The following is a 26538-nucleotide window of genomic DNA, read 5'->3' as shown; positions in this document are numbered from 1 at the left end:
GACCCCGGAATGCCGTGTCCAGCCCCAGACCCCGGGATTTAGTGTCCACTCCCAGACTCCGGGCTATAGTGTCTACTCTCAGACCCCGGACTGTAGTATCCACTCCGAGACCCCGGACTGTAGTGCCTACTCCCAGATCCCAGGCAGTAGTGTCCACCCCCAGACCCTGTGATGTAGTGTCCAGTCCCAGACCGGGGCTGTATTGTCCACTCCCAGACCCCAGGTAGTAGTGTCCACTCCCAGACCCCAGGCAGTAGTGTCCACTCCTCGACCCCGAGCTGTAGTGTCCACTCCAGACCCTTGGATGATGTGTCCACTCACAAACCCCGGGCTGTAGTTACCATTCCCAGACCCCCGGCTGCATTGTCTACACCCAGAGCCTGGAATGAAGTGTCCACTCCCAGACCCCGGGATCTTGTGTCCACTCCCAGACCCTGGGCTATGGTGTCCACTCCCAGACCCCGGGGTGTAGTGTCCACTCCCGGACCCCGGGATGTAGTGTCCACTCCCAGACCCTGGACTATGGTGTCCACTCCCAGACCCTGGGCTGTAGTGTCCACTCCAAGACCCCGGGATGTCGTGTCCACTCCCAGACCCCGGGATGTCGTGTCCACTACTAGACCCCGGGCTGTAGTGTCCACTACCAGACCCCGGGCAGTATTGTCCACTCCCTGACCCTGGGCTGTAGTGTCCACTCCCAGACCCCGGGATGCAGTGTCCACTCCCAGACCCCAGGCTGTGGTGTCCACTCCCGAACCCTGGAATGTCGTGTCCACTCCCAGACCCCAGGCTGTGGTGTCCACTCCCGAACCCCAGGATGTAGTGTCCAATCCCAGACCCCGGGCTATAGTGTCCATTCCCAGACCACGGGATGTAGTGTCCACTCCCAGACCCCGGGCTGCAGTGTCCACTCCCAGACACTATGCTGTAGTGTCCACTCCCAGACCCCTGGCGATAGTGTCCACTCCCTGACCCCGAGATGAAGTGTCCACTCCCAGACCCCGGGCAATAGTGTCCACTCCCAGACACTATGCTGTAGTGTCCACTCCCAGACCCCTGGCAATAGTGTCCACTCCCTGACCCCGAGATGTAGTGTCCACTCCCAGACCCCGGGCAATAGTGTCCACTCCAAGACCCGGTGATATGGTGACTACACCCTGACCCGGTGATGTAGTGTCCAGTCCCAGACCCTGGGCTGTAGTGTCCACTCTCAGACCCCGGGCAATAGTGTCCACTCCCAGATCCCGGGCAGTAGTGTCCACCCCCAGACCTGGTGATGTAGTGTCCAGACCCAGACCCCAGGCTGTAGTGTCCAGTCCAAGACCCCGGGCTGTAGTGTCCACTCCCAGACGCCATGATGTAGTGTCCACTCCCAGATCCCGGGCAGTCGTGCCAACCCCCAGACCCGGTGATGTAGTGTCCAGTCCCAGACCCCAGGCTGTAATGTCCACTCCCAGACCCCGGGCTGTAGTGTCCACTCCCAGGCCCAGGTGATGTAGTGTCCACTCCCAGATCCCGGGCAGTAGTGTCCACTCCCTAACCCGGTGATGTAATGTCCATTCCCAGACCCTGGGCTGTAGTGTCCACTCCCAGACCCCGGGCAATAGTGTCCACTGCAAGACCCCGGTGATATTGTGACTACTGCCAGACCCCAGGCTGTAGTGTCCAGTCCAAGACCCCGGGCTGTAGTGTCCACTCCCAGATCCCGGGCAGTAGTGTCCACCCCCAGAACCGGTGATGTAGTGTCCAGTCCCAGACCCTGGGATGTTGTGTCCACTCCCAGACCCAGGTGATGTAGTGTCCAGTCCAAGACCCCGGGCTGGAGTGTCCACTCCCAAACGCCGGGATGTAGTGTCCACTCCCAGACCCAGGTGATGTAGTGTCCATTCCCAGACCCCGGGATGTAGTGTCCACTCCCAGACGCTGGGATGTAGTGTCCACTCCCAGATCCCGGGCTGTAGTGTCCACTCCCAGACCCCGGGAACGTACTGCCCTCTCGCAGACCCTGGGCTGTCATTTCCGCTCCCAGACCACGGGCTGTAGTTTCCGCTCCCAGACCCCGGGCTGTAGTGTTCACGCCCAGACACCGGGCTGTAGTGTACACGCCCAGACACCGGGCTGTAGTGTCCACTCCGAGACCCCGGGCTGTAGTTTCCACTCCCAGACCCTGGGCTGTAGTTTCCGCTCCCAGACCACGGGCTGTAGTGTCCACTCCCAGATCCCGGGCAGTAGTGTCCACCCCCAGACCCGGTGATGTAGTGTCCAGTCCCAGACCCCAGGTTGCAGTGTCCAGTCCAAGACCCCGGGCTGTAGTGTCCACTCCCAGACGCCATGATGTAGTGTCCACTCCCAGATCCCGGGCAGTAGTGTCCACACCCAGACCCGGTGATGTAGTGTTCAGTCCCAGACTCCAGGTCTGTCGTGTCCACTCCCAGACTCAAGGCAGTAGTGTCCACTCCCAGACCCGGGGCTGTCACGTCCACTCCCAGACTCAAGGCTGTAGTGTCCAGTCCAAGACCCTGGGCTGTAGTGTCCACTCCCAGACGCCATGATGTAGTGTCCACTCCCAGATCCCGGGCAGTAGTGTCCACCCCCAGACCCGGTGATGTAGTGTCCAGTCCCAGACCCCAGGCTGTAGTGTCCACTCCCAGACCCCGGGCTGTCGTGTCCACTCCCAGATTCAAGGCTGTAGTGTCCACTCCCAGACTCCGGGCTGTCACGTCCACTCCCAGACTCAAGGCTGTAGTGTCCACTCCCAGAGCCCGGGCTGTCGTGTCCGCCCCCAGACCCGGTGATGTAGTGTCCAGTCCCAGACCCTGGGCTGTAGTGTCCACTCCCAGACCCCGGGCTGTAGTGTCCACTCCCAGGCCCCGGGCAATAGTATCCACTGCAAAACCCCGGTGATATGGTGACTACTCCCAGACCCCAGGCTGTAGTGTCCACTCCCAGACCCCGGGCTGTCGTGTCCACTCCCAGATTCAAGGCTGTAGTGTCCACTCCCAGACTCCGGGCTGTCACGTCCACTCCCAGACTCAAGGCTGTAGTGTCCACTCCCAGACCCCGGGCTGAAGTGTCCACTCCCAGACCCCGGGCTGTAGTGTCTACTCCCAGACCCCGGGATGTAGTGTCCACTCCCAGACCCCGGGATGTAGTGTCCACTCCCAGACCCCGGGATGTAGTGTACACTCCCAGACCCCGGGATGTAGTGTCTACTCCCAGACCCCGGGATGTAGTGTCCACTCCCAGACCCCGGGATACAGTGTCCACTCCCAGTCCCCGGGATGTAGTGTCCACTCCCAGACCCCGGGATATCGTGTCCACTCACAAACCGTGGGACGCAGTGTCCACTTCCAGACCCCGGGCTGTCGTGTCCACTCCCTGACCCGGGGCTATGGTGTCCAATCCCCGGCCCCGGGCAGCAGTGTCCACTCCCAGACCCGGTGATGTAGTGTCCAGTCCGAGACGGGGGATGTAGTGTCCACTCCCAGACACCGGGCAGTAGTGTCCACTCCCAGACCCCGGGATGTAGTGTCCACTCCCTGACCCCGGGATGTAGTGTACACTCCCAGACCCCGGGATGTAGTGTCCACTCCCAGACGCTGGGCTGTACTGTCCACTCCCGAACCCCGGGATACAGTGTCCACTCCCAGTCCCCGGGATGTAGTGTCCACTCCCAGACCCCGGGATATCGTGTCCACTCACAAACCGTGGGATGCAGTGTCCACTTCCAGACCCCGGGCTGTAGTGTACACTCCCAAACCCCGGAATGCAGTGTCCACTCCCAGACCCCGGGCTGTAGTGTGCACTCCCAGACCCCGGGCAGTAGTGTCCACTCCCAGACCCGGTGATGTAGTGTCCAGTCCCATACCGGGGCTGTAGTGTCCACTCCCAGACCCTGGGCTGTAGTGTCCACTCCCAGACCCCGGGCTGTCGTGTCCACTCCCTGACTCAAGGCTGTAGTGTCCACTCCCAGACCCCGGGCTGTAGTGTCCACTCCCAGACCCTTGGATGTTGTGTCCACTCCCAGACTCCGGGCTGTAGTGACCATTCCCAGACCCCTGGCTGCATTGTCTACTCCCAGAGCCTGGAATGAAGTGTCCACTCCCAGACCCCGGGATCTTGTGTCGATTCCCATACCCTGGGCTATGGTGTCCACTCCCAGACCCTGGGCTGTAGTGTCCACCCCCAGACCCCGGGATGTTGTGTCCACTCCCAGACCCCGGGATGTCGTCTCCACTCACAGACCCCGGGGTTTAGTGTCCACTACAAGACCCCGGGCTGTAGTGTCTAGTACCAGACCCTGGGCAGTATTGTCCTATCCCTGACCCTGGCCTGTAGTGTCCACTCCCAGACCCCGGGATGTAGTGTCCACTCCCAGATCCCAGGCTGTGGTGTCCACTCCCGAACCCCGGGATGTAGTGTCCACTCCCAGACCCCGGGATGTAGTGTCAACGCCCAGATCCCGGGCGATAGTGTCCACTCCCAGACCACGGGATGTAGTGTCCACTCCCAGACCCCGGGCTGCAGTAACCACTCCCAGACACTCTGCTGTAGTGTCCACTCACAGACCCCTGGCAATAGTGTCCACTCCCTGACCCCGAGATGCAGTGTCCACTCCCAGACCCCGGATAATAGTGTCCACTCCAAGACCCCGGTGATATGGTGACTACTCCCAGACCCGGTGATGTAGTGTCCAGTCCCAGACCCTGGGCTGTAGTGTCCACTCCCAGACCCCAGGCAATAGTGTCCATCCCCAGACCCGGTGATGTAGTGTCCAGTCCCAGACCCCAGGCTGTAGTGTCCAGTCCCAGACCCCAGGCTGTAGTGTCCAGTCCAAGACCCCGGGCTGTAGTGTCCACTCCCAGACGCCGTGATGTAGTGTCCACTACCAGACCCCGGGCTGTAGTGTCCACTCCCAGACCCCAGGCTGTAGTGTCCACTTCCAGACCACGGGATGTAGTGTCCACTGCCAGACCACGGGATGTAGTGTCCACTCCCAGACCCCAGGCTATAGTGTCCATTCCCAGACCCCCTTGCTGTGTCCACTCCCAGACCACGGGCTATAGTGCCCACTCCCAGATCCTGGGCTGTGGTGTCCACTCCCAGACTCCGGGCTTTAGTGTCCATTTCCAGACCCCGGAATGCCTGGTCCACTCCCAGACCCCGGGATGTAGTGTCCACTCCCAGACCCCGGGATGTAGTGTCCACTCCCTGACCCTGGGATGTAGTGTCCACTCCCACACCCCGGGATGTTGTGTCCACTCCCAGACACGGGCTGTCATGTCCACTCCCAGACCCCGGGCTATGGTGTCCAATCCCCGACCCCGGGCAGCAGTGTCCACTCCCAGACCCGGTGATGTAGTGTCCAGTCCGAGACGGGGGATGTAGTGTCCACTCCCAGACACCGGGCAGTAGTGTCCACTCCCAGACCCCGGGATATAGTGTCCACTCCAAAACCGTGGGCTGTAGTGTCCACTCCCTGACCCCGGGCTGTCATGTCCACTCCCAGACTCAAGGCTGTAGTGTCCACTCCCAGACCCCGGGCTGCAGTGTCCACTCCTAGACCCCGGGCTGTAGTGTCCACTCCCAGACCCCGGGATGTAGTGTCCACTCCCAGACCCCGGGATGTAGTGTACACTCCCAGACCCCGGGATGTAGTGTCCACTCCCAGACGCTGGGCTGTAGTGTCCACTCCCAGACGCTGGGCTGTACTGTCCACTCCCGAACCCCGGGATGTAGTGTCCACTCCCAGACGCTGGGCTGTAGTGTCCTCTCCCGAACCCATGGATGCAGTGTCCACTCCCAGTCCCCGGGATGTAGTGTCCACTCCCAGACCCCGGGATATCGTGTCCACTCCCAAACCGTGGGATGTAGTGTCCACTCCCAGACCCCGGGATAAAGTGTCCACTCCCAAACCGCGGGATGCAGTGTCCACTTCCAGACCCCGGCTGAAGTGTACACTCACAAACCCCGGAATGCAGTGTCCACTCCCAGACCCCGGGCTGTAGTGTCCACTCCCAGACCCCGGGATAAAGTGTCCACTCCCAAACCGCGGGATGCAGTGTCCACTTCCAGACCCCGGCTGAAGTGTACACTCACAAACCCCGGAATGCAGTGTCCACTCCCAGACCCCGGGCTGTAGTGTCCACTCCCAGACCCCGGAATGCAGTGTCCACTCCCAAACCCCGGGCTGTAGTGCCCACTCCCAGATCCTGGGCAGCAGTGTCCACTCCCATCCCCGGGCAGTAGTGTCCACTCCCAGACCCTGGAATGCAGTGTCCACTCCCAAACCACGGGCTGTAGTGCCCACTCCCAGATCCTGGGCAGCAGTGTCCACTCCCAGACCCCGGAATGCCGTGTCCACTCCCAGACCCCGGGCTGTAGTGTCCACTCCCAGGCCCAGGTGATGTAGTGTCCACTCCCAGATCCCGGGCAGTAGTGTCCACTCCCTAACCCGGTGATGTAATGTCCATTCCCAGACCCTGGGCTGTAGTGTCCACTCCCAGACCCCGGGCAATAGTGTCCACTGCAAGACCCCGGTGATATTGTGACTACTGCCAGACCCCAGGCTGTAGTGTCCAGTCCAAGACCCCGGGCTGTAGTGTCCACTCCCAGATCCCGGGCAGTAGTGTCCACCCCCAGAACCGGTGATGTAGTGTCCAGTCCCAGACCCTGGGATGTTGTGTCCACTCCCAGACCCAGGTGATGTAGTGTCCAGTCCAAGACCCCGGGCTGGAGTGTCCACTCCCAAACGCCGGGATGTAGTGTCCACTCCCAGACCCAGGTGATGTAGTGTCCATTCCCAGACCCCGGGATGTAGTGTCCACTCCCAGACGCTGGGATGTAGTGTCCACTCCCAGATCCCGGGCTGTAGTGTCCACTCCCAGACCCCGGGAACGTACTGCCCTCTCGCAGACCCTGGGCTGTCATTTCCGCTCCCAGACCACGGGCTGTAGTTTCCGCTCCCAGACCCCGGGCTGTAGTGTTCACGCCCAGACACCGGGCTGTAGTGTACACGCCCAGACACCGGGCTGTAGTGTCCACTCCGAGACCCCGGGCTGTAGTTTCCACTCCCAGACCCTGGGCTGTAGTTTCCGCTCCCAGACCACGGGCTGTAGTGTCCACTCCCAGATCCCGGGCAGTAGTGTCCACCCCCAGACCCGGTGATGTAGTGTCCAGTCCCAGACCCCAGGTTGCAGTGTCCAGTCCAAGACCCCGGGCTGTAGTGTCCACTCCTAGACGCCATGATGTAGTGTCCACTCCCAGATCCCGGGCAGTAGTGTCCACACCCAGACCCGGTGATGTAGTGTTCAGTCCCAGACTCCAGGTCTGTCGTGTCCACTCCCAGACTCAAGGCAGTAGTGTCCACTCCCAGACCCGGGGCTGTCACGTCCACTCCCAGACTCAAGGCTGTAGTGTCCAGTCCAAGACCCTGGGCTGTAGTGTCCACTCCCAGACGCCATGATGTAGTGTCCACTCCCAGATCCCGGGCAGTAGTGTCCACCCCCAGACCCGGTGATGTAGTGTCCAGTCCCAGACCCCAGGCTGTAGTGTCCACTCCCAGACCCCGGGCTGTCGTGTCCACTCCCAGATTCAAGGCTGTAGTGTCCACTCCCAGACTCCGGGCTGTCACGTCCACTCCCAGACTCAAGGCTGTAGTGTCCACTCCCAGAGCCCGGGCTGTCGTGTCCGCCCCCAGACCCGGTGATGTAGTGTCCAGTCCCAGACCCTGGGCTGTAGTGTCCACTCCCAGACCCCGGGCTGTAGTGTCCACTCCCAGGCCCCGGGCAATAGTATCCACTGCAAAACCCCGGTGATATGGTGACTACTCCCAGACCCCAGGCTGTAGTGTCCAGTCCAAGACCACGGGCTGTAGTTTCCACTCCCAGATGCCGGGCAGTAGTGTCCACTCCCAGACCCGGTGATGTAGTGTCCAGTCCCAGACCCTGGGCTGTAGTGTCCACTCCCAGACCCCGGGCTGTCGTGTCCACTCCCAGACTCAAGGCTGTAGTGTCCACTCCCAGACCCGGGGCTGTCACGTCCACTCCCAGACTCAAGGCTGTAGTGTCCACTCCCAGAGCCCGGGCTGTCGTGTCCGCCCCCAGACCCGGTGATGTAGTGTCCAGTCCCAGACCCTGGGCTGTAGTGTCCAGTCCCAGAGCCCGAGCAATAGTATTCACTGCAAAACCCCAGTGATATGGTGACTACTCCCAGACCCCAGGCTGTAGTGTCCAGTCCAAGACCCCGGGCTGTAGTGTCCACTCCCAGACCCTGGGATGTAGTGCCCAGTCCCAGATCCCGGGCAGTAGTGTCCACTCCCAGACCCGGTGATGTAGTGTCCAGTCCCAGACCCTGGGCTGTAGTGTCCACTCCCAGACCCCGGGCAATAGTGTCCACTGCAAGACCCCGGTGATATGGTTACTACTCCCAGACCCCAGGCTGTAGTGTCCAGTCCGAGACCCCGGGCTGTATTGTCCACTCCCAGATCCCGGTCAGTAGTGTCCACCCCCAGAACCGGTGATGTAGTGTCCTGTCCCAGACCCTGGGATGTTGTGTCCACTCCCATACCCAGGTGATGTAGTGTCCAGTCCAAGACCCCGGGCTGGAGTGTCCACTCCCAGACGCCGGGATGTAGTGTCCACTCCCAGACCCAGGTGATGTAGTGTCCATTCCCAGACCCTGGGATGTAGTGTCCACTCCCAGACGCTGGGATGTAGTGTCGACTCCCAGATCCCGGGCTGTAGTATCCACTCCCAGACCCCGGGGACGTACTGCCCACTCCCAGACCCTGGGCTGTCATTTCCGCTCCCAGACCACGGGCTGTAGTTTCCGCTCCCAGACCCCGGGCTGTAGTGTTCACATCCAGACACCGGGCTGTAGTGTTCACGCCCAGACACCGGGCTGTAGTGTCCACTCCGAGACCCCGGGCTGTAGTGTCCACTCCCAGACCCTGGGCTGTAGTTTCCGCTCCCAGACCACGGGCTGTAGTGTTCACGCCCAGACACCGGGCTGTAGTGTCAACTGCCAGACTCAAGGCTGTAGTGTCCACTTCCAGACCACGGGATGTAGTGTCCACTGCCAGACCACGGGATGTGGTGTCCACTTCCCAGACCCCAGGCTATAGTGTCCATTCCCAGACCCCCTTGCTGTGTCCACTCCCAGACCCCGGGATGTAGTGTCCACTCCCAGACCCCAGGCTGTGGTGTCCACTCCCGAACCCCGGAATGTCGTGTCCACTCCCAGACCCCGGTCTGTGGAGTTCACTCCCAGACCCCGGGATGTAGTGTCAACTCCCAGACCCCGGGCGATAGAGTCCACTCCCAGACCACGGGATGTAGTGTCCACTCCCAGACCCCGGCCTGCAGTGTCCAATCCCAGACCCCGGGCGATGGTGTCCACTCCCAGAACCCGAGATGTAGTGTCCACTCCCAGACCCTGCAATGTAGTGTCCACTCCCAGACCCTGGGATGTAGTGTCCTGCCCCAGACCCTGGGATGTAGTGTTCACTCCCAGACCCTGGGATGTAGTGTCCACTCCCAGATCCCGGGCAGTAGTGTCCACCCCCAGACCCGGTGATGTGGTGTCCACTCCCAGACCCCGGGCTGTAGTGTCCACTCCCAGACGCCGTGATGTAGTGTCCACTCCCAGATCCCGGGCTGTAGTGTCCACTCCAAGACCCCGGGGATGTAGTGTCCACTCCCAGACCCTTGGCTGCAGCGTCCACTCCGAGACCCCAGGCTGCAGTGTCCACTCCTAGACCCCGGGCTGTAGTGTCCACTCCCAGACCCCGGGGACGTACTGCCCACTCCCAGACCCTGGGCTGTCGTTTCCGCTCCCAGACCCCGGGCTGTAGTGTTCACGCCCAGACACCGGGCTGTAGTGTCAACTGCCAGACTCAAGGCTGTAGTGTCCACTTCCAGACCACGGGATGTAGTGTCCACTGCCAGACCACGGGATGTAGTGTCCACTCCCAGACCCCAGGCTATAGTGTCCATTCCCAGACCCCTTTGCTGTGTCCACTCCCAGACCCCGGGCTGTAGTGCCCACTCCCAGATCCGGGACTGTGGTGTCCACTCCCAGACCCCGGGCTTTAGTGTCCATTTACAGACCCCGGAATGCCCTGTCCACTCCCAGACCTCGGGATGTAGTGTCCACTCCCAGACCCCGGGATGTAGTGTCCACTCCCAGACCCCGGGATGCCTTGACCAATCCAGACCCCGGGATGTAGTGTCCACCCCCAGACTCCAGGCTGTAGTGTCCATCCCCAGACCCTGGGATGTGGTGTCCACTCCCAGACCCCGGGCTATGGTGTCCGATCCCAGACCCCGGGCAGTAGTGTGCACTCCCAGACCCCGGGATATAGTGTCCACTCCCAAACCGTGGGCTGTAGTGTCCACTCCCAGACCCCGGGCTGTCGTGTCCACTCCCAGACTCAAGGCTGTAGTGTCCACTCATAGACCCCGGGCTGTCGCGTCCACTCCCAGACTCAAGGCTGTAGTGTCCACTCCCAGACCCCGGGCTGTAGTGTCCACTCCCAGACCCCGGGCTGTAGTGTCCACTCCCAGACCCTGGGATGTAGTGTCCACTCCTTGACCCCAGGCTGTGGTGTCCTCTCCCAGACCCCGGAATGCCGTGTCCACTCCCAGACTCAAGGCTGTAGTGTCCACTCCCAGACCCCGGGCTGTCACGTCCACTCCCAGACTCAAGGCTGTAGTGTCCACTCCCAGAGCCCGGGCTGTCGTGTCCGCCCCCAGACCCGGTGATGTAGTGTCCAGTCCCAGACCCTGGGCTGTAGTGTCCACTCCCAGACCCCGGGCTGTAGTGTCCACTCCCAGGCTCCGGGCAATAGTATCCACTGCAAAACCCCGGTGATATGGTGACTACTCCCAGACCCCAGGCTGTAGTGTCCAGTCCAAGACCCCGGGCTGTAGTTTCCACTCCCAGATGCCGGGCAGTAGTGTCCACTCCCAGACCCGGTGATGTAGTGTCCAGTCCCAGACCCTGGGCTGTAGTGTCCACTCCCAGACCCCGGGCTGTCGTGTCCACTCCCAGACTCAAGGCTGTAGTGTCCACTCCCAGACCTGGGGCTGTCACGTCCACTCCCAGACTCAAGGCTGTAGTGTCCACTCCCAGAGCCCGGGCTGTCGTGTCCGCCCCCAGACCCGGTGATGTAGTGTCCAGTCCCAGACCCTGGGCTGTAGTGTCCAGTCCCAGAGCCCGAGCAATAGTATTCACTGCAAAACCCCAGTGATATGGTGACTACTCCCAGACCCCAGGCTGTAGTGTCCAGTCCAAGACCCCGGGCTGTAGTGTCCACTCCCAGACCCTGGGATGTAGTGTCCAGTCCCAGATCCCGGGCAGTAGTGTCCACTCCCAGACCCGGTGATGTAGTGTCCAGTCCCAGACCCTGGGCTGTAGTGTCCACTCCCAGACCCCGGGCAATAGTGTCCACTGCAAGACCCCGGTGATATGGTGACTACTCCCAGACCCCAGGCTGTAGTGTCCAGTCCGAGACCCCGGGCTGTATTGTCCACTCCCAGATCCCGGTCAGTAGTGTCCACCCCCAGAACCGGTGATGTAGTGTCCTGTCCCAGACCCTGGGATGATGTGTCCACTCCCAGACCCAGGTGATGTAGTGTCCAGTCCAAGACCCCGGGCTGGAGTGTCCACTCCCAGACGCCGGGATGTAGTGTCCACTCCCAGACCCAGGTGATGTAGTGTCCATTCCCAGACCCTGGGATGTAGTGTCCACTCCCAGACGCTGGGATGTAGTGTCCACTCCCAGATCCCGGGCTGTAGTATCCACTCCCAGACCCCGGGGACGTACTGCCCACTCCCAGACCCTGGGCTGTCATTTCCGCTGCCAGACCACGGGCTGTATTTTCCGCTCCCAGACCCCGGGCTATAGTGTTCACACCCAGACACCGGGCTGTAGTGTTCACGCCCAGACACCGGGCTGTAGTGTCCACTCCGAGACCCCGGGCTGTAGTGTCCACTCCCAGACCCTGGGCTGTAGTTTCCGCTCCCAGACCACGGGCTGTAGTGTTCACGCCCAGACCCCGGGCTGTAGTGTCAACTGCCAGACTCAAGGCTGTAGTGTCCACTTCCAGACCACGGGATGTAGTGTCCACTGCCAGACCACGGGATGTAGTGTCCACTTCCCAGACCCCAGGCTATAGTGTCCATTCCCAGACCCCCTTGCTGTGTCCACTCTCAGACCCTGGGCTGTAGGGTCCACTCCCAGACCCCAGGATGTAGTGTCCACTCCCAGACCCCAGGCTGTGGTGTCCACTCCTGAACCCCGGAATGTCGTGTCCACTCCCAGACCCCGGTCTGTGGAGTTCACTCCCAGACCCCGGGATGTAGTGTCAACTCCCAGACCCCGGACGATAGAGTCCACTCCCAGACCACGGGATGTAGTGTCCACTCCCAGACCCCGGGCTGCAGTGTCCAATCCCAGACCCAGGGCGATGGTGTCCACTCCCAGAACCCGAGATGTAGTGTCCACTCCCAGACCCTGCAATGTAGTGTCCACTCCCAGACCCTGGGATGTAGTGTCCAGCCCCAGACCCTGGGATGTAGTGTTCACTCCCAGACCCTGGGATGTAGTGTCCAGTCCCAGATCCCGGGCAGTAGTGTCCACCCCCAGACCCGGTGATGTAGTGTCCACTCCCAGACCCTGGGCTGTAGTGTCCACTCCCAGACGCCGTGATGTAGTGTCCACTCCCAGATCCCGGGCTGTAGTGTCCACTCCAAGACCCCGGGGATGTAGTGTCCACTCCCAGACCCTGGGCTGCAGCGTCCACTCCGAGACCCCAGGCTGCAGTGTCCACTCCTAGACCCCGGGCTGTAGTGTCCACTCCCAGACCCCGGGGACGTACTGCCCACTCCCAGACCCTGGGCTGTCGTTTCCGCTCCCAGACCCCGGGCTGTAGTGTTCACGCCCAGACACCGGGCTGTAGTGTCAACTGCCAGACTCAAGGCTGTAGTGTCCATTTCCAGACCACGGGATGTAGTGTCCACTGCCAGACCACGGGATGTAGTGTCCACTCCCAGACCCCAGGCTATAGTGTCCATTCCCAGACCCCCTTGCTGTGTCCACTCCCAGACCCCGGGCTGTAGTGCCCACTCCCAGATCCGGGACTGTGGTGTCCACTCCCAGACCCCGGGCTTTAGTGTCCATTTACAGACCCCGGAATGCCCTGTCCACTCCCAAACCTCGGGATGTAGTGTCCACTCCCAGACCCTGGGATGTAGTGTCCACTCCCAGACCCCGGGATGCCTTGACCAATCCAGACCCCGGGATGTAGTGTCCACCCCCAGACTCCAGGCTGTAGTGTCCATCCCCAGACCCTGGGATGTGGTGTCCACTCCCAGACCCCGGGCTATGGTGTCCGATCCCAGACCCCGGGCAGTAGTGTGCACTCCCAGACCCCGGGATATAGTGTCCACTCCCAAACCGTGGGCTGTAGTGTCCACTCCCAGACCCCGGGCTGTCGTGTCCACTCCCAGACTCAAGGCTGTAGTGTCCACTCATAGACCCCGGGCTGTCGCGTCCACTCCCAGACTCAAGGCTGTAGTGTCCACTCCCAGACCCCGGGCTGTAGTGTCCACTCCCAGACCCCGGGCTGTAGTGTCCACTCCCAGACCCTGGGATGTGGTGTCCACTCCTTGACCCCAGGCTGTGGTGTCCTCTCCCAGACCCCGGAATGCCGTGTCCACTCCCAGATTCCGGGATGTACTGCCCACACCCAGACCCTGGGCTGTAGTGTCCACTTCCAGACCCCGGGCTGTAGTGTCCACTCCCAGACCCCAGGCTATAGTGTCTATTCCCAGACCCCGGGCTGTAGTGTGCACTCCCAGATCCTGGGCTGTGATGTCCACTCCCAGACTCCGGGCTTTAGTGTCCATTTCCAGACCCCGGAATGCCCTGTCCACTCCCAGTCCCTGGGATGTAGTGTCCACTCCCAGACCCCGGGATGCAGCGTCCACTCCCAGACACCGGGATATAGTGTACACTCCCAGACCCCGGGATGTAGTGTCCACTCCCAGACACTGGGCTGTAATGTCCACTCCCGAATCCCGGGATACAGTGTCCACTCCCAGTCCCCGGGATGTAGTGTCCACTCCCAGACCCCGGGATATAGTGTCCACTCCCAAACCTCAGAATGCAGTGTCCACTCCTAGACCTCGGGCTGTAGTGTGCACTCCCAGACCCCGGGCAGTAGTGTCCACTCCCAAACCCAGTGATGTAGTGTCCAGTCCCAGACCGGGGCTGTAGTGTCCACTCCCAGACCCCAGGCAGTAATGTCCACTCCCAGACCCCGGGATATAATGTCCACTCCCAGACTCAAGTCTGTAGTGTCCACTCCCAGACCCTGGGCTGTAGTGTTCTCTCCCAGACCCCGGGTTGTCGTGTCCACTCCCTGACTCAAGGCTGTAGTGTCCACTCCCAGACCCCGGGCTGTAGTGTCCACTCCCAGACCTTTGGATGTTGTGTCCACTCCCAGACCCCGGGCTGTAGTGACCATTCCCAGACCCCCGGCTGCATTGTCTACTCCCAGAGCCTGGAATGAAGTGTCCACTCCCAGACCCCGGGATCTTGTGTCCACTCCCAGTCCCTGGGCTATGGTGTCCACTCCCAGACCCCGGGGTGTAGTGTCCACTCCCAGACCCCGGGATGTAGTGTCCACTCCCAGACCCTGGGCTATGGTGTCCACTCCCAGACCCTGGGCTGTAGTGTCCACTCCCAGACCCCGGGATGTTGTGTCCACTCCCAGACCCCGGGATGTCGTGTCCACTCACAGACCCCGGGGTGTAGTGTCCACTACTAGATCCCGGGCTGTAGTGTCCACTACCAGACCCCGGGCGATAGTGTCCACTCCCAGACCACGGGATGTAGTGTCCACTCCCAGACCCCAGGTAGTAGAACATAGAACATAGAACATAGAACAATACAGCGCAGTAGTGTCCACTCCCAGACCCCAGGCAGTAGTGTCCACTCCCAGACCCCGGGATATAGTGTCCACTCCCAGACTCAAGGCTGTAGTGTCCACTCCCAGACCCCGGGCTGTAGTGTCCACTCCCAGACCCCGGGCTGTCGTGTCCACTCCCTGACACAAGGCTGTAGTCTCCACTCCCAGACCCCGGGCTGTAGTGTCCACTCCCAGACCCTTGGATGCTGTGTCCACTCCCAGACCCCGGGATGTAGTTATCATTCCCAGACCCCCGGCTGCATTGTCTACTCCCAGAGCCTGGAATGAAGTGTCCACTCCCAGACCCCGGGATCTTGTGTCCACTCCCAGACCCTGGGCTATGCTGTCCACTCCCAGACCCCGGGGTGTAGTGTCCACTCCCGGACCCCGGGATGTAGTGTCCTCTCCCAGACCCTGGGCTATGGTGTCCACTCCCAGACCCTGGGCTGTAGTGTCCACTCCCAGACCCCGGGATTTCATGTCCACTCCCAGACCCCGGGATTTCGTGTCCACTCACAGACCCCGGGGTGTAGTGTCCACTACTAGACCCCGGGCTGTAGTGTCCACTACCAGACCCCGGGCAGTATTGTCCACTCCCTGACCCTGGGCTGTAGTGTCCACTCCCAGACCCCGGGATGTAGTGTCCACTCCCAGACCCCAGCCTGTGGTGTCCACTCCCGAACCCCGGAATGTCATGTCCACTCCCAGACCCCAGGCTGTGGGGTCCACTCCCGAACCCCGTGATGTAGTGTCCACTCCCAGACCCCGGGATGTAGTGTCAACTCCCAGACCCCGGGCTGCAGTGTCCACTCCCTGACACTATGCTGTAGTGTCCACTCCCAGACCCCTGGCGATAGTGTCCACTCCCTGACCCCGAGATGTAGTGTCCACTCCCAGACCCCTGGCAATAGTGTCCACTCCCAGATCCCGGGCAGTCTTGTCCACCCCCAGACCCGGTGATGTAGTGTCCAGTCCCAGACCCCAGGCTGTAGTGTCCTGTCCCAGACCCCAGGCTGTAGTGTCCAGTCCAAGACCCCGGGCTGTAGTGTCCACTCCCAGACCCCAGGCTGTAGTGTCCACTCCCAGACCCCAGGCTGTAGTGTCCAGTCCAAGACACCGGGCTGTAGTGTCCACTCCCAGACGCCGTGATGTAGTGTCCACTCCCAGATCCCGGGCTGTAGTGTCCACTCCAAGACCCCGGGGATGTAGTGTCCACTCCCAGACCCTGGGCTGCAGCGTCCACTCCGAGACCCCGGGCTGCAGTGTCCACTCCTAGACCCCGGGCTGTAGTGTCCACTCCCAGACCCCGGGCTGTAGTTTCCGCTCACAGACACCGGGCTGTAGTGTCAACTGCCAGACTCAAGGCTGTAGTGTCCACTCCCAGACCACGGGATGTAGTGTCCACTGCCAGACCACGGGATGTAGTGTCCACTCCCAGACCCCAGGCTATAGTGTCCATTCCCAGACCCCCTTGCTGTGTCCACTCCCAGACCCCGGGCTGTAGTGTCCACTCCCAGATCCGGGGCTGTAGTGTCCACTCCCAGACCCCGGGCTTTAGTGTCCATTTACAGACCCCGGAATGCCCTGTCCACTCCCAGACCCCGGGATGTAGTGTCCACTCCCAGACCCCGGGATGTAGTGTCCACTCCCAGACCCCGGAATGCCTTGACCACTCCCAGACCCCGGGATGTAGTGTCCACTCCCAGACTCCGGGCTGTAGTGTCCATCCCCAGACCCTGGGATGTAGTGTCCACTCCCAGACTCCGGGCTGTAGTGTCCACTCCCAGACCCCGGGCTCTGGTGTCCAATCCCAGACCCCGGGCAGTAGTGTGCACTCCCAGAGCCCGGGATATAGTGTCCACTCCCAAACCGTGGGCTGTAGTGTCCATTCCCAGACCCCGGGCTGTCGCGTCCACCCCCAGACTAAAGGCTGTAGTTTCCTCTCCCAGACCCCGGAATGCCGTGTCCACTCCCAGATCCCGGGATGTAGTGTCCACTCCCAGACCCCGGGCTGTAGGGTCCACTACCAGACCCCGGGCAGTACTATCCACTCCCTGACCCCGGGATATCGTGTCCACTCCCAACCCGTGGGCTGTTGTGTCCACTCCCAGACCCTTGGCTGTCCTGTCCACTCCCAGTCTCAAGGCTGTAGTGTCCTCTCCCAGACCCCGGAATGCCGTGTCCATTCCCAGATCCCGAGATGTAGTGTCCACTCCCAGACCCCGGGATGTAGTCTCCACTCCCTGACCCCGTGATGTAGTCTCCACTCCCTGACCCCGGGATGTAGTGTCCACTCCCTGACCCCGGGATGTAGTCTCCACTCCCACACCCCGTGATGTAGTCTCCACTCCCTGACCCCGGGATGTAGTGTCCACTCCCTGACCCCGGGATGTAGTCTCCACTCCCTGACCCCGTGATGTAGTCTCCACTCCCTGACCCCGGGATGTAGTGTCCACTCCCTGACCCCGGGATGTAGTGTCCACTTCCAGTCTCAATGCTGTAGTGTCCTCTCCCAGACCCCGGAATGCCGTGTCCACTCCCAGATCCCGGGATGTAGTCTCCATTCCCAGACCCCGGGATGTAGTCTCCACTCCCTGACCCCGGGATGTAGTGTCCACTCCCTGACCCCGTGATGTAGTCTCCACTCCCTGACCCCGGGATGTAGTGTCCACTCCCAGTCTCAATGCTGTAGTGTCCTCTCCCAGACCCCGGAATGCCGTGTCCACTCCCAGATCCCGGGATGTAGTCTCCACTCCCAGACCCCGGGATGTAGTCTCCACTCCCTGACCCCGGGATGTAGTGTCCACTCCCAGACCCCGGGATGTAGTCTCCACTCCCAGACCCCGGGATGTAGTCTCCACTCCCTGACCCCGGGATGTAGTGTCCACTCCCTGACCCCGGGATGTAGTGTCCACTCCCGGACCCCGGGCTGTGTTGTCCTCTCCCAGACCCCGGAATGCCGTGTCCACTCCCAGACCCCGGGGTGTAGTGTCCACTCCTTGACCCTGGGCTGTAGTGTCCACTCCCAGACCCCAGGCTGTAGCGTCCACTCCCATACCCCGGAATGCAGTGTCCACTCCCAGACCCCGGGCTGTAGTATCCACTCCGAGACCCTGGGCTGAAGTGTCTACTCCAAAATATCAGGATGTAGTGTCCACTCCCAGACCCCGGGATGTAGTGTCCACTCCCAGACCCAGTTTGGATTGAAGTAATTGGGAGAGTGAAGGCGTTGAGTGCGGGGAGCCTCGTATCGGGCTGGATTCCGTGGATCCCGGGCGACTGGCGAGATATAAACCCAAGGCTGAGCTTTGTGCTTCTCTCTGTTTCTCCGACAGACCCTCCGGAGAGGATCTGGATTGATGGACCCCCTGCGACCACCTCTTTCCGCACAGGGATGCAGGTTACTTTGACTTGTTTTGTCACAGGAGGGAATCCACCTGCTCGACTTGTTTGGAAAAAGGTAAGGACCACTCTGCGTATCAGCTTTCCGATTTCGGACATACCATCCCAACCGCTCTTGGTCAACGCTCATTCACCTCACCCAAAATGGAGGAGACCCTTCAGCCCATCTCGTCTGTGCCGGTCATAAACAATCACCTGACTATTCTAATCCCATTTCCCAGCACTTGGCCCATAGCCTTGTATGGTCTGGGATCACAAATGCACATCTAAGTACATCTTCAATGTTGTGAGTGTCTCTGCCTCCACCACCCTCTCAGACAGTGAGTTCCAAACTCCCATCACCCTCTGGGTGGAAAGGTTTTTCCTCACATCTTCTTTAAACCTCCTGCCCGTTACCTTAAATCTGTGCCACCTCCACCAAGGGAAAAAGTTTCTTCCTGTCTCCTCTATCTATGCCCCTCATAATTTTATACATCTCAGTCATGTCCCCCCTCAGTCTCCTCTGCTCCAAGGAAAACAACTCCAGTCTATTCAATGCGGATTCCAGAACTGCACACAACCTCCAGCTGTGGCCTAACCAACATTTTATACAGTTCCAGCATAACCTCCCTGCTCTTAAACTCTATGCCTCGGCTAATAAAGGCAAGTATACCATATACCTTCTTAACCACTGTATCCACCTGTTTTTAAACTATTTTTATTCCAATTTTCATCATTTTACATGTTAGAAAACAAACACACCCAACATACAAAAACCTCCCACCCAATAAGAACCATCCCCCCCTCCCCCCGTTAACAATTGACGGTAACCGACCCTCCAAAATGCAGAATGAACTAACCCCAACTCTTGTGGCCCCCATCACCCTCCCCCCCTCCCACCCCACCAGGGCAGATTTCACTGTCTCCAGGGCTAGGAACTCCAATAGTGCCCCCCGGGCATGCCGAGGCACAGGGTGGGGCAGCTGACCGCCACCGCATCAGGACTCTCCTATGAGCGATCAGCGGGGCGAAGGCTAAAACATCCGCCCCCGCACCCCTCTGCAACTCCGGCCAGTCTGCCACCCCGAATATGGCCTCCAGGGGACCGGGCTCCACATCTACATACAAAACCGCCAAGATGGTGCTAAAAACTGATCTCCAGGACCTTTCCAGCCAGCGTTTTATTCACAGACCACATCGTCCCAATTGGGGGCAGACACACTAACCAAGGCCACCAAACTCCCCTCCAGCGCACCTGTTACAATTACGTACCTACTCCTCTGATCCGCCACCACCTTCTTCGTCTGAAACCTCACCCGCTTGCCCACCAAAATTGCCACCCTCCAGGCCATACTATCAAACTCTGAATGAAACACCTGGCTCACCCATCCCTTCCTAAGTCTCATCTGGTCCTTCACCCTCAGATGGGTATCTTGTAACATCACCACATCAGCTTTCAAACTCTTCAAATGCGAGAAAACTCACCCTCTTCACCAGTCCCCCAACCCTCTCATGTCCCATGTCGCCATTCTGACCGCTGTCTCTCACCCTGCCCCTGTCCCTTCTATCCGCCATCACCAATACACCAGACCCCACCCCCCATCAAGCCGGACCTGCCCCATCCTTTAGTCACCGTCAACCCCTGCGTTCCCCCCTTTCCCAGAATCGCCCCCAACCACTTCCTCTTGCAAATACCTCACCCAGTAGCGATCCCCTCCCCCCACCATTCACACCTCCCGGGTCCCTCGAAACCTGCCCAACCAGGCTCTAACAACCGAGGCCCCTCCCCCCACCACACTCCTGTTCACTACGTGTGGTAGTCGGTATTAGGGGTATTACGGTACCTAGGTTGAGGCTGTAAGATCATTGGTGTGGGAGGTATCGGAGACAGGAAGATCATTGGTGAAGCCTGCCTGCGGGTTCCGCCCAGTAAGGCGGAGTATAAGAGCCCGTGTCTCCCCAGCAGCTGCATTCTGTACCTGCGCTGCTGGGGGAATATCTTGTCCAATAAAGCCTTCAATTGTCATCCAATCTCGCTTCTGGAGTCATTGATCGAGCATCACTATGCAACCTTTGTTTGCTCGTTCAGTGACCCCTGCCAGAGCCCCCTCCTCCTCCCAAACACACCTTCAGCAACCCGACCCCCCAAGACCCTCCAACACCCCCAATCCCACACTCCCAGCAAAAGCACACTTCAAACCCCCAGCCATACAGTCAGAGTGGGGAGAATACATCCACAGAACAAAAAGCACCAAAATTGCAAAAACACATAAAACCCCCGTGGGAAAAAAATTCAAAGAAAAAAGATCCCAGTCCACACCACCCAAGCCCAAATCCCAAACTCATCTCAGTCCCAGTCCTTCAGCCTTCACGAATGTCTCAAAATAGAAGTGCTTCGGATTGTGAGTCACTCTCAGTTTCGCAGGATTGATCACTCCGAATCTCACCCCACTGCTGTACAATGCCGCCTTCACCCGACCAAAGGCCACCCCCCTTTTTGCCAACTCCACTGTAAGATCTTGGTATATACGTATACCAACGCCTTCCCACTTCATCTCTTGCTTCTGTTTTGTCCAACTCAAAACCTTCTCCTTCACCTGGTAACTCCGGAAGCAGACTATGGTCGCCCTTGGTGGCTCATTCATTTTAGGCTTCGGCTGGAGCGCCCGATGGGCCCTGTCCAACTCATAGAGGCAGGGATTTTCCCCCTCCACCATCAACTGGGCGAATATGTCTGCAAAGTACTCGGTTGGCCTCCGGCCGGCCCTCCGCCCCCTCAGGGAGGCTCGCAATCCTCAAATTCTGTCTCCTCAATCTGTTCTCCAGATCCTCCACTTTTGCTTTTAGCTGTTCATTGACCTCGGCCACCCTCCGCAAGGTGAACTGGTTGCTATACTGCGATGAAGCCTCTTCCACCCCCTCATCTTCTCCCCGTGCTCACGCACCTCCATCGACTTCTTTGTCAACGCAGCCTTTATTGGGGCAAACGACTCCTCGTCCCACTCTTTGAACGAGGTCATCACCTCTCTCCGATGCACCTCCAGTTGTTTGGCGAACAGCCTTTCATACTCTCCCGCTATCACCTCGGTCAGAGTTTCCACTGTAATGGGGGGGGGGGGGGGGGGGGGGGTGCCCCACCTGACGAACCGCCATCTATCCTCCTGCTGGACTCACAAAGCACTCGCCAGGGGACGTTGCCTCGCCCCCTTCCTTCCCTGACCTTTCTTCGGGAGCTTTGACATTCCACCGATTCCTTCGAACTTTCCACATCATCTTATCCAAAAAGTATCCCCGAGACCAGACATGAAGATCCAAAAATCTAAGACTCTATCAGGTGCCACCCAACATCCAACCTCCACCTACATGTCGCCACGGGATGTCTTTTTAACAGTTGTGTGGTTTCCAGCCTCCATTGTCTTCCCAGGCAGTGCATTCCAGATTCTCAGCACCCTCTGAGTGACATTTCTGTTCTCAAATCCCCTCAGAATCTTTTGCCCCTCACCCTAAAACTATGCCCTTTGTGATTTACACCTCAACCAAGGGGAACAGCTGCTTCCTATTTACCCGTTCCAAACCCCTCAATATCTTCTGCACCTCAATCATATCCTCCCCTCAGCCTTCTCTGCTCTAAAGAAAACACCTGAGATTCACCTGAGGAAGGAGCAGTGCTCCGAAAGCTAGTGTTTGAAACAAACCTGTTGGACTTTAACCTGGTGTTGTAAGACTTCTTACTCTAAAGAAAACAATCCAAACCTATCCAGTCTCTCCTTATAGCCCAGATACTCCATCCCAGGCAACATCCTGGTGAATCTCCTCTGTACCCTTCCAGTGCAATCACCTCCTTTCTATAGCGAGGTGACCAGAACCTCACACAGTACTCCAGCTGCAGCCTAACCAACGTTCTGCACAGCTCCAACATAACCTCCTGCTCTTATATCCTTTTTAAAAAAAACAACATTTTATTGAAGGCATTTAAAATATATACATAATCACAAAAATACAAAAGCCAACTGAGACAACAGATAACAACCGCTCTCCTCCTTCCCTGCACCCCCAACTAATAGGCCCCACTCATCCCACTGCCACCCTGGTACCCACCCGGAGGGGCGCCAACAGCAGTGCTCTCAAACTGATCCCCTTACACGAGATCACCGCCATCCAGCCTCATACCGACTGCTCCTCCACCGCCCATTTCCCAGCCATTGTAATGTTTGCTGCCCAGTAGTAATTCAACAAGCGTAAATGATGTCACCCCCGCATGCGCGGGTTGGCCGGCACCAACTGTTTGCAACGGGCGAGCGGCGATTCTTCAGCCCAGATAGGCCGAGCGGCCTGCCCAATACGACGGGTTCCCGCCGGCGCCAGCCACACCTGGTCGCTGCCGGCGGGAACAGCGTGGGAATGATGGGGGGGTGGCCTGTAGGGGGGGGTTCCTGCACCGGGGGGGCCTCAAATGGGGTCTGGCCCGCGATCGGTGGAGGACCTCCTTTCCTCCACCGCCCCGCAAGATCCATCCGACATCTTCTTACGGGGCGGCCTCAGGGAGGACGGCAACCGCACACGCGGGGGTTGGTGCCGGCCAACCCGCGCATGCGGGGGTGACATCATTTACGCGGCGCCAGCCACATCATTTACGCGCCGCCACTTTTATGCGGCGCCAAGGCCCGGTGCACGTAAATGAAGCGACTTTTCTCTGAGCCACCCGGGGGCGGGAGAATAGGGGGCTGGGAGCGGCCTCCAACGCCGGAGTGAAACACTCCGGTTTTCACTCCAGCATCGGCACTTAGACTCCCGATGGGAGAATTGCGCCCCGTATGTCAAACTTCTCAAGGTCGTCACATTCCCATTTCCTGAATTCTGTACCTATGTACTCCTTCTCCTGAGTGAAGACCGATGAGAAATATTCATTTAACACCTTAGCAATGACCTATGGCTTCACACACAGATTGCCCCATTGGTCTCTAATGGGCCCTTTACCTGGTTAGCCTCTTGCTCTTATAGAATATCTTAGGGTTCTCCGTAATCTTATTTGCAAGTCCTTTTTCATACCCTCTTCTTGTTCTTTTAATTGCTTTCTTAAGTTCCCTCTTGCACTTCCGATATTCCTCTGTGGCCGCAATTGAATTTCTCCCTTTGGACTTGCTAAAAGTCTTTCTCTTCCTCCTTATCCAGTCCTGGATTGTCCTCGACATCGGAATTCCCTGAACTATTTGCTCCTACTTTTCCCCTCGAGGGAACATGTTGGACCTGTACTTCCCCATTTCCTTTTTGAATGCCCTCCACTGCTCTGCTGTAAATTGTCCCGCACGAAGCTGTCCCCAGTCAACCTTGGCCAGATCCTGCCTTATTTTAGTAAAATCTGCCTTGCCCCAATCCAAAACTGTCTTTTGCAGGTCATCTCTTTCCTTATCCATAACAAACTTTAACTGTACCGTGTTGTGGTCGCTATCACTAAAATGCTCCTCCACTGCCCAATTGAACACTTGTCCGGCTCATTCCGCAGAACCACATCCAGCATTGCTCCATCAGTTGTTGGGCCTTCTGCATATTGATACAAAAAACTCACCGAATTTCAAGAAATCCGCACCCTTTACACTATGATTATTCCAATTTATGTTGGGGAATTTCAAATCCCCTAATATAATTACCTGATCAGTAAATTGTCTACATATCTGCTCCTCTATTTCCCACTGACTCTTTGGGGGCCTATAATACACTCCCAGTAATGTGGCTGCCTCCTTTATATTCCTACCTTATAGAATTTCATAGAATTTACAGTGCAGAAGGAGGCCATTCGGCCCATCGAGTCTGCACCGACTCTTGGAAAGAGCACCCCACCCACGGTCGACACCTCCACCCTATCCCCATAACCCAGTAACCCCACCCAACACTAAGGGCAATTTTGGACACTAAGGGCAATTTATCATGCCCAATCCACCTAACCTGCACATCTTTGGACTGTGGGAGGAAACCGGAGCACCCGGAGGAAACCCACGCACACACGGGGAGGATGTGCAGACTCCGCACAGACAGGGACCCAAGCCGGAATCGAACCTGGGACCCTGGAGCTGTGAAGCAATTGTGCTATCCACAATGCTACCGTGCTGCCCACCTTCTACTTATAAAACCTCGGTTGTAGACCCTTCCAAGATATCATCTCTCCTCATTGCAGTAACTGATTCTGTCATAATATACACCAGTATATTATGGTGCAGACACACACACACACACTGATGGACATGCAGTGGGACCAATCAGCATACACAACACCGCAGCCAATCACCAGTGAGAGCACACGCACCATAAAGACAGGGGACAGGAGAGTTCCCGCTCATTCTAGTAGCAACCAGCTCGGAGCACAGAGCTCACAGCCTGCAACACAGACATTCACCATGTGCTGAGTGCATCACCTGGTTAGGACTAGGCAAGGGTCAACAGTTAAAGCTGGTATTGCATTTACCCACAGTTCAAGCATGTTAATTTAGTTAACCTTATAAGAAAATAGAGTTGCACCACTTCCAGTGTTGGTGACCTGTTTGTGATCCAGAACACCCAACACATCATGGTACAAGGAGTGGTTGCATACTAGCACTTCTGAGACCCACCTGCAATTAATCAGCATTCCGGCATCCTGAAGTATGGAGAACATCAACCCGCCGCCGCTCCGCATCGCCGGCAATCTCGGGGTCAATTGGAAGATTTTTAAACAGCGCTTCCAGCTCTTCCTCGAAGCCACGGACAGGGAGAATGTCTCGGACACCAGGAAGATTGCTCTGCTCCTGTCCACGGCCGGGCAACACGTCATCCACATCTTCAACTCCCTCACATTCGCAGACGACGAGGACAAGACAAAGTACAAGACAGTTCTCCTCAAATTCGATACCCACTTCAGCATAGAGGTGAATGAAAGCTTCGAAAGATACCTGTTCCAGCAGCTTGCAGGGTAAGGACGAGCCTTTCCAATCCTTTTTAACACACCTCCGCATCCTTGCGCAATCCTGCGTCTACGGGCCCACCTCCGACTCCATGATACGCGACCAGATCGTATTTGGTGTTCTGTCGGACCCCCTGCATCAGCAGCTCCTCAAAATTAAGCAACTCACCCTAGCGACTGCCATCGAGACCTGTGTCCTGCATGAAAATGCCACCAGCCGGTACTCCCACATACAGGCGGCTGAAACGGCGCGGCAAGGTCTCCACGAGGCGGAACGGGTCCAAACAATTGAACACCTCCAAGGCTGCAGCCTGGATGAGGGCAGCCATTTCGCGCGCTTTTCGCGGCCTCCCGCGCTTGTACGCGTCAAACGAGGGGACAGTGACGTGGAGGAACGTGATGCGCAGGCATGCACCACGCAAGACCGCACCGTGCATGCACGGTGGCGCAACAAGCGTACTGACGTCACAACATGCGGCAACTGTGGCTCCGCCCATTTAAAGCAGCAATGTCCTGCAAAATTGCGACAATGCCTTCAATGTGGCAGACTTGGCCACTATGCTGCCTGCTGTCGAGCAGCTCAGCCTGCCAATTCGCATCGCTTCAGCCAGCCTCGCAGGAACGTTCGGGCAATTCAACCCACGTTCACCGAGTCCGATTCCGACTTCCCGCAGATCAGTGACACCGAGGGAACCTTTTTGAGTCGCTGTTATAACAAAGAACAGGCTGTCCCCGAATCAAAACCACCGAGTGGTGTGCCACCCTAACGGTCAACCAGAATTTGTCGCCCACCTCAGAGACTTGACTTATGAGTTTTACAATGTTGGACTCTTTGATCTGTTCTGTTATCCTGTTTCATCGTTCCAGTAGTTTGTATATAATGTTCATTTCGTTGTTGGTGTGACACCCTATTTCTCTGCACCAGGCACCTTCCCGTGTAAATAGATTAGCCTCATGTACATAGTCATATAAATAACACGCACACACATAGTCAGGTACATTCACTACACAATATTTATTGTCACGCAGGCACATGTTATTTATATAAAAGGGAGGATGTCATAATGTACACCAGTATATTATGGTGCAGACACACACACACACACACTGATGGACATGCAGTGGGACCAATCAGCATACACAACACCGCAGCCAATCACCAGTGAGAGCACACGCACTACAAAGCCAGGGGACAGGAGAGTTCCCGCTCATTCTAGTAGCAGCCAGCTCGGAGCACAGAGCTCACAG

General features: G+C 58.3%; 1 protein-coding gene across 1 annotated transcript in view; it reads left to right on the top strand.

Annotated features, from left to right (window-relative positions):
- Window positions 1-25098, top strand: part of LOC140387055 (nephrin-like) — a 196534-nt gene extending 171436 nt beyond the window's left edge. Inside the window, exons 10-11 of the mRNA XM_072470066.1 lie at window positions 18311-18435; window positions 24879-25098. Coding sequence (XP_072326167.1) covers window positions 18311-18435; window positions 24879-24887 — 134 coding nt within the window. The 3' untranslated portion in view covers window positions 24888-25098. The remainder of the gene's footprint in view (window positions 1-18310; window positions 18436-24878) is intronic.
- The last annotated feature ends 1440 nt before the right edge of the window (window positions 25099-26538 follow it).

This window comes from Scyliorhinus torazame, chromosome 12 (assembly GCF_047496885.1).
Source record: "Scyliorhinus torazame isolate Kashiwa2021f chromosome 12, sScyTor2.1, whole genome shotgun sequence".
Classification (NCBI taxonomy): Eukaryota; Metazoa; Chordata; class Chondrichthyes; order Carcharhiniformes; family Scyliorhinidae; genus Scyliorhinus; species Scyliorhinus torazame.
The sequence above is the reverse complement of the archived record's forward strand: the minus strand, read 5'-3'. Positions and strand labels throughout refer to the sequence as shown.